Source organism: Balaenoptera physalus (genome assembly GCF_965194825.1).
Source record: "Balaenoptera physalus genome assembly, chromosome: 1".
Taxonomy (NCBI): Eukaryota; Metazoa; Chordata; class Mammalia; order Artiodactyla; family Balaenopteridae; genus Balaenoptera; species Balaenoptera physalus.
In genome coordinates this window covers 178,889,250-178,902,313 of record NC_138882.1, presented here as the reverse complement: position 1 = coordinate 178,902,313, position 13,064 = coordinate 178,889,250, and the positions used below count along the sequence as shown (strand labels likewise).

Genomic DNA, 13,064 nt, shown 5'->3' with positions numbered 1-13,064 from the left:
ATTTTATTGGCATATAGTTGCTTGTAGTAATCTCTCATGATCCTTTGTATTTCTGCAGTGTCAGTTGTTACTTCTCCTTTTTCATTTCTAATTCTGTTGATTTGAGACTTCTCCCTTTTTTTCTTGATGAGTCTGGCTAATGGTTTATCAATTTTGTTTATCTTCTCAAAGAACCAACTTTTAGTTTTATTCATCTTTGCTATCATTTCCTTCATTTCTTTTTAATTTATTTCTGATCTGATCTTTATGATTTCTTTCCTTCTGCTAACTTTGGGGGTTTTTTTTGTTCTTCCTCTAATTGCTTTAGTGTAAGGTTAGGTTGTTTATTTGAGATGTTTCTTGTTTCTTGAGGTAGGATTGTATTGCTATAAATTTCCCTCTTAGAACTGCTTTTGCTGCATCCCATAGGTTTGGGGTCGTCATGTTTTCATTGTCATTTGTTTCTAGGTATTTTTTTATTTCCTCTTTGATTTCTTCAGTGATCTCTTGGTTATTTAGTAGTGTACTGTTTAGCCTCCATGTGTTTGTATTTTTTACAGATTTTCCCTGTAATTGATATCTAGTCTCATAGAGTTGTGGTCGGAAAAGATACTTGATACGATTTCAATTTTCTTAATTTTACCAAGGCTTGATTTGTGACCCAAGATATGATCTATCCTGGCGAATGTTCCATGAGCACTTGAGAAGAAAGTGTATTCTGTTGTTTTTGGCTGGAATGTCCTATAAATATCAATTAAGTCCATCTTGTTGAATGTGTCATTTAAAGCTTGTGTTTCCTTATTTATTTTCATTTTGGATGATCTGTCCATTGCTGAAAGTGGGGTGTTACTATTATTGTGTTACTGTCGATTTCCCCTTTTATGGCTGTTAACATTTGCCTTATGTATTGAGGTGCTCCTATGTTGGGTGCATAAATATTTACAATTGTTGTATCTTCATCTTGGATTGATCCCTTGATCATTATGTGTGTCCTTCTTTGTCTCTTGTAATGGTCTTTGTTTTAAAGTCTATTTTGTCTGATAAGAGAGGATTGCTACTCCAGCTTTCTTTTGATTTCCATTTGCATGGAATATCTTTTTCCATCCCCTCACTTTCAGTCTGTATGTGTCCCTAGGCCTGAAGTGGGTCTCTTGTAGACAACATATGTACAGGTCTTGTTTTTGTATCCATTCAGCCAGTCTGTGTCTTTTGGTTGGAGCATTTAATCCATTTAAGGTAATTATTGATATGTATGTTCCTATTACCATTTTCTTAAATTTTTGGGTTTGTTATTGTGGGTCTTTTCCTTCTCTTGTGTTTCCTGCCTAGAGAAGTTCCTTTAGCATTTGTTGTAAAGCTGGTTTGGTGGTGCTAAATTCTCTTAGTTTTTGCTTGTCTTTAAAGGTTTTAATTTCTCCGTCAAATCTGAATGAGTTCCTTGCTGGGTAGAGTAATCTTGGTTGTAGGTTTTTCCCTTTCATCACTTTAAATATGTCTTGCCACTCCCTTCTGGCTTGCAGAGTTTCTGCTGAAAGATCAGCTGTTAACCTTATGGGGATTTCCTTGTATGTTATTTGTTGCTTTTCCCTTGCTGCTTTTAATATTTTTTCTTTGTATTTAATTTTTGATAGTTTGATGAATATGTGTCTTGGCGTGTTTCTCCTTGGATTTATCCTGTCTGGGACTCTATGCTTCCTGGACTTGATTGACTATTTCCTTTCCCATATTAGGGAAGTTTTCAACTATAATCTTGTCAAATATTTTCTCAGTCCCTTTCTTTTTCTCTTCTTCTTCTGGGACCCCTATAATTCGAATGTTGGTGCATTTAATGTTGCCCTAGAGGTCTCTGAGACTGTCCTCAATTCTTTTCATTCTTTTTTCTTTATTCTGCTCTGTGGTAGTTATTTCCACTATTTTATCTTCCATGTCACTTATCTGTTCTTCTGCCTCAGTTATTCTGCTATTGATTCCTTCTAGAGAATTTTAAATTTCATTTATTGTGTTGTTCATCATTGTTTGATGCTCTTTAGTTCTTCTAGGTCCTTGTTAAACGTTTCTTGTATTTTCTCCATTGTATTTCCAAGATTTTGGATCATCTTTACTATCATTACTCTGAATTCTTTTTCAGGTAGACTGCCTATTTCCTCTTCATTTGTTTGGTCTGGTGGGTTTTTACCTTGCTCCTTCATCTGCTGTGTGTTTCTCTGTCTTCTCATTTTGATTAACTTACTGTGTTTGGGGTCTCCTTGTCGCAGGCTGCAGGTTCGTAGTTCCCGTTGTTTTTGGTGTCTGCCCCCAGTGGCTAAGGTTGTTTCAGTGGGTTGTGTAGGCTTCCTGGAGAAGGGGACTAGTACCTGTGTTCTGGTGGGTGAAGCTGGATCTTTCTGGTGGGCAGGACCATGTCCGGTGGTGTGTTTTGGGGTGTCTGTGACCGTATTATGATTTTAGGTAGCCTCTCTGCTAATGGGTGGGGTTGTGTTCCTGTCTTGCTAGTTGTTTGGCATAGGGTGTCCAGCACTGTAGCTTGCTGGTCGTTGAGTGGAGCTGGGTCTTAGTGTTGAGATGGAGATCTCTGGGGGAGCTTTCACCATTTGCTATTACGTGGGGCCGGGAGGTCTCTGGTGGCCCAATATCCTGAACTCAGCTCTCCCACCTAAGAGGCTCAGGCCTGACACCCAGCTGGAGCACCAAGACCCTGTCAGCCACATGGCTCAGAAGAAAAGGGAGAAAAAAAAGAAAGAAATAAAAAAATAATAAAATAAAGTGATTAAAATTTAAAAAATATTATTTAAAATTAAAAAGTCATTTTAAAAAAGTCATTTTTAGACTCAGTCAGTCTTGAAACTCCTTTTTCACTTAATGCCTTATAATATCCTAGTGCTGTGGTCACTTACTCTGACATGAGATGGTTTGCTGTTGATATTTAAGCTTAATTTGCAAGGCATGCTTTCAAATAGGTACCATTACCCTTGGAAGTAGCTTCTTGAACTGCAGGTGTAGTGTCTCGTGCAAAGCCATCAGTCTCTAGAACAGCAGTTCAGTATATATAAAAATGATGCACTTGTTAAAATGGTGGACTTGTTAAAACGTACACCTCCAGACCGCATTTCCAGAGTCTGATTCTTGCGTTGTGGTAGAGCTTGGGAATCTCCATCTTTAACAAGTTCCCCATGGACTGCTTTTTTGGTATCTCTAGACTACATTTTGAGAAGTTTTGATGGAGAAGTTAATGGCTTAACAAAATTCTTAATGTATGATGGCAGATGTCACAGTGTCTATGCTGACAGTTCTCAGTGTTTTGAGTAGCTGCTGAATACCCATTTCCCAAGTGTTATTCTTTGCTTTCTCCTTGATACAGCAAATATTTACTGAGCAACTGGTATGTGCCAGGCATTGAGCTGGTTGCTAGGAAAATAAACATAAATAAGACTGGATCCCTATCCTTATAGAATGTCTTGACAACAAAGAAATCCTGCCACGTATGTAATTTTTTGGGAAGTGTATACAGAAGTCACCCAACTACAGGAATCCCCAAAATACTTCAGTGTCGAATGTATTTATTAGAACTGTTCACTTGGAACATCATTCTGCATTTCAGCTACAGTTGTAAAGGTTGTTTGGGGGTTTTGTTTGTCACTGTTCTGTTTATACATCTTTAGCTCCCAGAGAGCTTTGAATGGTTTTTGTTGTTGTTGGCTGTTACTTGGTTCATCATCATAAATTAAAAAGATGGCTCAATGTTAACTATAATCTACACTTAGGTGTGTAATTTTGAGGCCTGTTAAAGGCTTGTGAGTGATGTTCTGATTGAGATGGACCAGCCTGTTCCTTTTCTTAAAAACAGATATGAGGTATGTACCTGGCCTGGATTGTGTTAAGGGAGGACATCATGAACCAGTGTCCTGATTATTTTCTTTCCTGAGATAAATGATGAAAGGTGGCAAAGCCATTCTCTGAGCAGTGATTGCAGCAATATGAGAAGAACCTGGGCAGCTTGAATTGTGTGAAACCAAAGCCAGAACTGATTAAGGAGAAATCTCTTGGGTGCCGGGATGGGAAAGTGGCTTCCCCTTGTCTTTATCTCAGTGTAGTATCTCTTACCATTAGAAAAAGCTGATACTGACCTAAGAGGCTTTCCGGCTGAGCTGAGTAAAACCTGTATTTAAAGGCAAACTTATACTTTTTTTCACCTTTTATTCTAGAACTTTTAATTGTCTACTTGCTTTGTTCCTAGCCGTGTCCCTGCTTTTAATTAATTGTGTAGATAGCAAGGTGAGTGTTTGACTAGAATAAGGAGATAACTTTTTCTACTATTGATTTCCTTGCTGTTTGATCCACTTTTCACCTAAAGTTCTAGAAAGACTCCCAAAGCTGAAGACCTGGTAGCATCCTTTTTTCCTTCAACTTTGTTTCAAAGGCAAACAACAGTGAAGGCTCTTATGTGAATCTGATGTTTTCATCCGTGTTACTACTTGAGAGGTTTGCCAAGACCTGTAGGGCAGTGTTTTGTGGACTGTGTTCACTGACACACTATAGGGTAACCTTCTTGAGAAGTGAGTGGATAGGGTTCACTTTACAGGTCTATGAGAGATGAACTTAAGTTGTTTTTTTCAGATCTCCTCTCTCCTAATTATTAAATCTAAGATATGCAGCTGTAGCTAGAAGGGCTAGTGGTCTTATGGGAAGGGAATTTCATTCAGTTAAACAAACATTTATTGAGCACCTATTGTATACCAGTCTCTTCACTAATCAGTGAGACCAGGAGGAATGGTACAGATTGTCTAGATGCTACCCAGTGTTCAAGTGATGTTGATTCTAGTAAGTCCAATAAAATCCAGTGAAATGGATTTGGTTACACTCAAAGTTTGGGAGATGGAACTGGGTGAAAGGGGTGCCAGGTCATTGGAATGAGCTCAGTTTTTCATCCGGATACTCTGCTCACTAGCCATGCAAACTTGGGCAGGTTACTTCACCTCTCTGACTCTCCTTTAAGTGGTCGTGGTAATGCCTCCAGGATCTGATGTAAGGAGTAAAGCAGATGGCAAGTATGCACGGTATCTGGGATGGTATTGAGCTGTTGTGGTCTGTCTCATTATTACCATTGCCTGGCCCTCAGCATTCGGGAAGGCATGAGCGAACACGAATATAGTGTAACAGTGACAAATCCGCAGGCAGTAGGCAAGTGGTTGGGAAAATAAGTAAATTCAATTAAAAGATCTGAGTGTAAGGGAAAGATTAAATGGTTTTTTCACATATAACAGAGGGAAAGAAAACTGTCCCATCTTTAAATATATTGACCTATATTTCACTCATAGATAAAAGTACTTTGAGTACTTCTGTGACCATGAATTGATACAAATTTATTGAAGTACCTTTAACTCTAAGAATCAAAGGAGTTCCAAATGTCTGGTTAAAGAATAAAACTCTGTTTTGGTCCATTTCTTAGAGTTCTGTTACATGATAGCAATCAGTGAATTCCAGCCTGTTGCAATATGTGACACCCTTCTGTTTAGTCAGATCCCCTATTTCAGAAAAGGGCTCACTCCACTGTGGAGCCCCAGGCAGCTTAGGGGGCTGGTGGAGTAAGCTACAGCACTGGCTCTGGTGCAGGTCCCCAGTAGGTGCTGGAAGAAAGAGCAGAGAGCAGGGCTTTCCAAGCAGCTGACTGCTCCCTCCTGGCCCTTTCATCAGCCTACCCCTGCTTCTCTTCCCAGATGGTCACCCTGGTGTCACTGCTGAGCAATGAAGTTAACAAATGTTTTAATTTCACTGCTGAGCAGTTCTGCAGAGGAGGAAACAGCAGAGAGGATAATAAGAAGCGCATCAGATGCCACCATTGATGAAAGCTTCTCTTCCCCACTGGCTCAAATGATAATGCCAGACAAATTGGATACTGAGAGAGGTGGATCTGGGGTATTCGGAGAGCTTCGGGGGGAAGAAAACGGGCCTAGGATAGAATGAGATAGCTGTATGCTGTATCAGTTAAGTGCACAAGAGGGAGGGAGGGAGGGAGGATAGAAATGGAAAATAAAGAGGAAGAAACAGGTTTAAAACTAAGGGCATTAGCAATAGTGGGTCTTTATAAGATACCTATTCCTGTGTTGAACAAATTAGTCTTAAAATTTAGCAGCTTAAAAGAACAAACGTTTATGACCTTACGGTTTCTGTGGGTCAGAAATCCAGGCATAGCTTACCTGAGTCCCTGGCTCAGGGTCCCTCACAGGGCTGCACTCAGGGTGTCAGCCTGGGCTGCAGACATGTCGAGGCTCAGCTGGGGAATGTCTCTTTCTAAGCTCACTCACTGACTGTTGACCGGGGATGTGAGTTCCTTGCCACATGGGCCTCTCTATAGGGTACCTCTCAACATGGCAGCTTGCATCCCATGGAGGAAAGACACTGAGGGAGTCCACACATGGGCAAACGGAAGTCACAGTAACCTAGCCTCACAAGTGGTGTCCCATTACTTTTGCCATATTCTTTTCCTTAGAAGCAAGTCATTAGGTTCAGCTCAAGGGCATGAAAACCTGGAGGCATACTGGGAACCTGAGGCTGCCTACCTCAGGTCCCTACTGCTGTCAGGGAAGAGGCATTCTAAAGAGATTTTAGGCCAACTAATAAAAGCAAGAAAGGATGAATAAATGTGACCAAAGAGAATTAAACATTCAACTTACATTTTTATCTCATTTGTTTATTATTTTTAAAATAGAGACAAAATGAGTTTATCTTATGTTCATGGAAGTTACTTATTCCAGTAAAAACTTAATAAGGATTATTAAATTGTGTTTTATCTATGTTTACTTTTGGAGATGACCAAAATTCATAGGAACCTTTTTTTTAAGTTTAACTTAGCTCTCTGATCAGGAAACAAGCTAGAACAAACTCAAGAAACACAAAGTCTAACTCATTTATAATCCTGTTTATTTGGGAGGAGAGAAGAAGATAAAGTCCCTCTAAACAACAATTTTAAACATATAATTACTGTCAGAATTTATAATAACTGTCTAGGTGAACTTTGCCAGTATACATATTCAAGAGATCCTTTTGTGTTGTGTATGTGGCTGTGTGTGCATGTGTGTGTCTAGAAAACCTTTTTGCTCTCTAAAGACTCTCATGAGAAAACTATTTTCTTTTATAGTATCGACACTAAAAAACATCAGAGGTAAGTTGTAGTTTTGCCAAGTAGAAATATAAAGATTATACATAAGACTATACTCATGAAATTTTCGAATACCAGATTTTTCATTATTGCTGAAATAGAAATATTAATTCTGCCTTCCAGTTGGCATTCCTCCCATTTGTGTGAGAGATGCTTTGTCAGACCGAAGAAAGGAATGCTAATGTTGTTTATTTTACCCCTGGAGTTGTTGATATTTTAATGCTCTAGGTTTTGAAAAGTCATGAAGGGAGTTGGGTTTTAGGCATATGGTGCTGAGACCCCTGGAGGATAAGGCACATCTAACAGACACTGTGGCTCTGGATTGAGACAGAGTTCAGGATTAGTGCACTGGTTTTCAGCGTTGTCTTCATAAAGGTGATAGTTAAAGCTATATGTCTGGGAGCTTTTCAAAAGGAGAGTATATAAAGTGAGAAAAAATAAAGAGTTGAAACCAGACTTAGGTACTGCTTTTGCTTATGGATTTGGAAGAAGAGCCAGTGAGGAAGGCAGAAAAAGAGTGGTCAGAAAGGCGAGTTCTTACCCAAAATGCTTCAGTGTCAAGAAGTCAGAGGAGAATTGTGCTGCAGAGGTGATAGTACCGTCAAATGCCATAGAAAGGTCAAGTAGGCGGGGATCAAACTGTTGAGGGCCCACTTGCCAGTTCCAAGGAGCATGGAGTTCTTGTGGCTGGCTAATCTGTCTTTCTGGGCACTTGTGTTCTACAGACCATAATGGGATGTCTTGTGGGTGAAGAAGGACAGTCAGCATTCCAGAGAATCCTGGATAAAGTAAGAAGTGAGAGCCTGGATGTTCAGACTGTCGTGTCCCTGTTGAGGCTGTTCCAAGATTCTAATCCTGCGGTGAAGGCAGCACTGTTAGACGGACAGCCAGAGGCTGTAGAAGTAGTGCAGCCAAAAGGTACGAGAAACCTTATCCACCTGAGTGACTGAATTTTATTCTGGGAAGATGCTGTAAAGCTTGCTCCAGTGATACATTTCTTCAGTGGCTTAGTTATTGTTAAAGTGATTTTCACATAAATTCTACCTGTAGTTCCAGAGACTGCATGTTAATATATGCAAACTGAATTTGAGTCTTCATTTCTACCCCCTAGTTAACTAATCTGACATCTTGGAGTTGGGGAATACCATCAGTGTTCTCCTGCCCTTCAGAAAGCCACACATCCAAATCAGTGTTTTGAGTGCCCACGGTGAACTGGTTTGCTGACAGCACTTAAAGCCTGAAGTTTCTCTCATTTGGGTTAGATACAAAGCAGTGGCCTTGCCAGCCAGAGGTTAACCTCTGGCTGGCTCTACAGCTTTGTGTTTCGACAGATACATGAAACATTTTTCCTTTCATAGAGTTTAAACAGAATAATAAAGTATTTTCCTCTCCAAAAAGAGATTCTGCATTCGGGTGCTCAGAATTGGCTGAGAATCACTTTACTATTCTGTTAGATCTCTCTTGACAAACCGTGCTGTCATTTTCTTCAAATTGACGAGCTTCTCTTGTTCATCTCTAGCTCTTTCTCCCCCAGGGAGCACAGAAGAGGGAAAGACCTTGTCTGTTCTGTTACTAGAACACAAAGAGGACCTGATCCGGTGTGTAACACAGCTGAGACCTATTTTGGAGTTCCTGGAAACAGGCGAGGAGGAATTCCTGACTGGCTCTGAGAAAAGGGTAACTGTCGAGTATCTCTTCCTCCTTTCTGCAGCACTCTGTTTTAAACCTCTTTTGTGACACAGAGCACTTTTTACCTTGCAGTATTTCTTCACATACTACATAGTAAGCACCTTGAAGCTCAGATTCTTGCTTCATACCTCCGTGTATCCCCTGCACCAGCTTGCTGAGTGCCTTGCATACTGTAGTCAGACATTACATCTTTAGATGCATGGATGGATGGCTATTCCTGCTCTGACTCCGTGGGATTTTGATATAAAACATTTGCCCCAAGAGTTGAAGTGTTTAGGCACATTTCTAATTGTTATGACACTTTTTTACAGAAATGATACACTGTTCATCTTCAGAAAATTGGGAAAACAAGCAGAAAGAAAAAAGTCCAAATCTTCCACCATCTCACCACCCAGAGATGATCACTACTAACATTTTGGAACATGTGCTCCCACTTTTTCTCATTTGAATCATCCTGGGATGGGATTATCATATAGCTTTGTAACTTTATTTTTTAATTGAATATACTGTGAATATATTTCCATACCTACATACGGATTTTGGTAGCTGCATTGTATTGTCTAATGGATATACCATAATTCATTAATTATTTTGGGGCATTTGTTTCTTAGTTTTTGCTATTCAGTATTTTGCTATTATAAATAATGTTACAGGGGAACATTTTACACACAAATCGTTGCATAATTCTCAGATTATTTTCTCAGGATAATTTCTAAGAAGTGAGATTTTGGAATAGAGAGTAAAATTTTTCAAGTGTTTGATACATATTGCCAAATTGCCCTTCAGGAAGGTTGTACCAATTTACACTCCCACCAGCCAGCTGCTAAAATCCTCATAAAACTGCTGGCATGACTTCTCAAGTCAACTAGAGAACTGTATTTGTTGGTGTTATTGATTTCAACTTTGTGCTAAAAATATTTTTATATCTGGAAGGAAGGAATAGGGACAGAGAACTTTTGTGGCATCAAACTGGGGGAAGTGGCTTTAAATGTTCAGGAGAGAAAATGTTTAGAAACCACTGATGTGATGGCTGAGTACTGGATTGATAGTGAGGACTGGATCCTAGATTTTCTTCTTCTCGATCTTATATTGCTCTTTCTTTCATATAAAATGGGAAAACCTTTAATCTCAAAATTATATTTTGCAAATTATGTTTTTAAAAGTTTAACTCCTTTGCACTTCTTGAGAAAGATAATATACGAACAGAGTAAGATTAAACCCCTGTTTTCTCCTTAGACTTCAGATTAAGTTTAATTTCAGGCACTCAGTTTAAGTAAGTTGCTTATAGCTCTAGAAATATCTCATTCCTTGTTTAGCGATTTCATTCAATTACTCATTCAAACTTTTTCCTTATTAGCTAGATTGAATGTGTCCTTTGAACTGTTTCATTATCTTGATAAAATAGCATTTACAGGTGGAGCCCAAACTCAGCCCCATTCCCTGCAGCCAGGCAGACCATGCTGTCATTTTCTTCTGTCACTTTCAGTTTACTTGACAGAAAGGGCTGAAGCAGAAGAACTTAAATTAGTTGTAAATCACAAAAACACTTCTTAGGATTGAGGTTCCACCAGAGCTTCATTAGGCTACTCTTTCTCATGAAAATTGAAGCAAAATAATAAAGCAGGAGTGTAGAGGTGAATGTTGATCGCGTAGGCACAGTGTTTTTACACCATGTGGAACATGCTCTCAGGCCTTTTGGAACTTTTTCTCTCTTATGGAATGATGCTAATCATAGGTACCATGGCCCTTCTGTAAACATACCTTGGGTTCTGGGGGTAAATAGGCAATTTTTCACTTCAGGATTGAAAACAGATACAAAAATAGTAATTATTATAGCTGCAATTTATTTATTGTTTACTGTGTGCCAAGCAGCGTGCTGAGGACCTTTAAAGCATTACTAAATTCTACCCTCGCAGCAACTTTATGAAGTTATGGTTAATACCCTAACTTTAAAGATGAAGAAACAGAAGCTAAGAATGGTAAGCAGCGTACCCAAAGGCGCAGCTGCTTGGGGCCAGCACCGGAACCCAGACTTCTAAACAAAGCACATCTCTTAACCACTGTGCATCCTGCTTCCAAATGATATCAATAACCACTGTCATTTATTAACAATCACATATGTCCTAGGAGTTATGCTCGGCTCTACAAATGGCAGCTTCATTTTAGAGAATTGTCATACTGACAGTGCAAGAGTTGGTATTGTTATCTTCTTTTGCAGATGAGAAGAATAAGGTTTAAAGACTTAAATAACTTGCCCAAGGTCACACAGGCCATACATTTTAGAGCTGGGTTTCAAACTAGACCTGTCTGGCTTTAAAGTTCATACCCACTCTTAACAGTATCTGGCTGCCTCGTTTTGTATCAGGTTATTGTTTACGAGCTAAGAGATAGCACAGAAATCAGTACGGTTTTTAGATACAAGCCCTTAAGTTTTAAATTATGGCTCATTTAGTAGAAATCTGATATATATTAGACCTTAAACAAAGAGAATGACTATATTCTGTATGGACAAGGTATGTGACAACTTAATTTATAATATACACATGCCTTTCATATATGTAATATAGATATTTCTTTTACATATATAAAACCAATTTGGTTTTATAGCTAAATTTATTATTTTAAAGCAGAAGTAATTTGATAATAGCGTCCTCTGGCATGCTACCATGACCATCTGCTTGACTCTTTCTCCTGAGAGCTGGCATTTTCCCAAAGGAAAGTTCAAAATTCAGTTACTGTGAACCTGTGGATTACATGTATTGAAATAACCCCCTGTATCATCCACAAGAGCCGAGTTATACATATTTAGTTGCAGTCCATTAAGAGCTAGTTCTGTTGTAATTGGAAAATATCTTTAAAATAACTGTCAGGTGTTTGATTTTTCAACCTTTTGCTGGAGGCCTGTGCCCTCTTGACTCAGAAAACCCTCTAGCATACCAGGGAAGAACAAGCGGGTAGAACTGTGGGATGATGACTTGAGCTGGTGCATGTGGCCGCTGGGGAGGAGAGGGATAGATAATGAGGAATCCGCTAGAAAAATGATCCTGAAGTGCACTTGAAATCTATTATTTTGGAGGCCACAGACAGATGTATGAAGTATCCGGGTATTCAAATTGCAATGCAAATAAAGTAAAAGGAAGTAAAATAATAGAATTGCCCTGAACTTGCAGCCTCTGCCACTGTCATGTACTTTACTGAAGAAAGATGAAAAACACTGTAACTGTATTTATTAATTGCCAGTCAGTTTTGCAATCTTAGTGTCTGAACAAACTCAATCTAAAGCTTAGATGTAAGCTGCTTGCTAGCGTAAGAATATTTTCACAAAATGCAAACTGTCAGAGGCAAAGAATATGCACAGACCCGCAACTGAAAAAGAAAGATTTTCGTGGAGCTGTTTGTTTGGAGAATGTTTTGGATTTTTATTGAAACAGAATAAGGAAGAGACTATGACAAAACTAGTGCTAGAGACAAGCAGAAGAGGACCTGGAGTCGGGGCGGCTTGTAATGCTGTCTTGCTGGTCTTTCCAGTGGTGTGTCAAATGCATTTAGAATTGCCAGTAACTGGTGTCGGGTTGATTGCTTGCCACTGCAGGTGATTCTGAATTGCTGTGAGGGTGGAACACCCAAGGAGACAATAGAAAATTTGTTGCACAGAATGGCTGAAGAGAAGACCCTGAGCGCTGAGAGTTTGGTAAAACTCCTTCAGGCTGTGAAGATGACGTTCCCAAACTTGGGCCTTCTGCTGGAGAATTTGCAGAAATTAGCTGCTTTGCCGAGCACCACAGGTATTAGTTAATTATTGACTCTCTGGACTGGAACCACTACTACAGAAAATTATAGCTTAAAACACCCTTTTGGCTCCTTGCTGGGGAGATAAGACAATGTTAAGAAAGGCCATTGTGAAAGAGAAACTAGCTGTCACAAATCAGTGATTCTCGATATCTCTGGAGTTAGGATCGGAAATCTAAGGATTTCTTCTCCATTAAGCTCCCCTGTGATGGTCCCGTGGTTCAGGGTTTACAAGTGTGGCTTCCCCGGGGCTGTCACGTGCCACCTGTGAACGCCTGTGGAGCAGATGGACTGACAGCGCTCACACGTGTGAGCAGCAGGAACTCAGGTCCTGATGTCGCCACTCCCCCGGGAGTGCTGTTTGCTTCCAGCAGTGCCCAGAATTAACCACCCCTCGTGTCCAGCCGGTCTGGGGACTATCCCTTAGAAAAACAGCCCAACTCTAGCCAAT

General features: G+C 39.6%; 1 protein-coding gene across 5 annotated transcripts in view; it reads left to right on the top strand.

Moving 5' to 3' along the window:
* The window catches only part of ZBTB40 (zinc finger and BTB domain containing 40), an 82,881-nt gene that overhangs the window by 45,249 nt on the left and 24,568 nt on the right, over positions 1-13,064 (top strand). For 4 of the 5 annotated variants that reach the window (XM_082448569.1, XM_082448568.1, XM_082448567.1 and 1 more), the window contains 3 exons: positions 7,861-8,053; positions 8,655-8,812; positions 12,417-12,609. The exons of the other annotated variant lie outside the window; for it this stretch is intronic. In XM_082448569.1, coding sequence (XP_082304695.1) covers positions 7,861-8,053; positions 8,655-8,812; positions 12,417-12,609 — 544 coding nt within the window. The remainder of the gene's footprint in view (positions 1-7,860; positions 8,054-8,654; positions 8,813-12,416; positions 12,610-13,064) is intronic. 5 annotated transcript variants of the gene reach the window in all.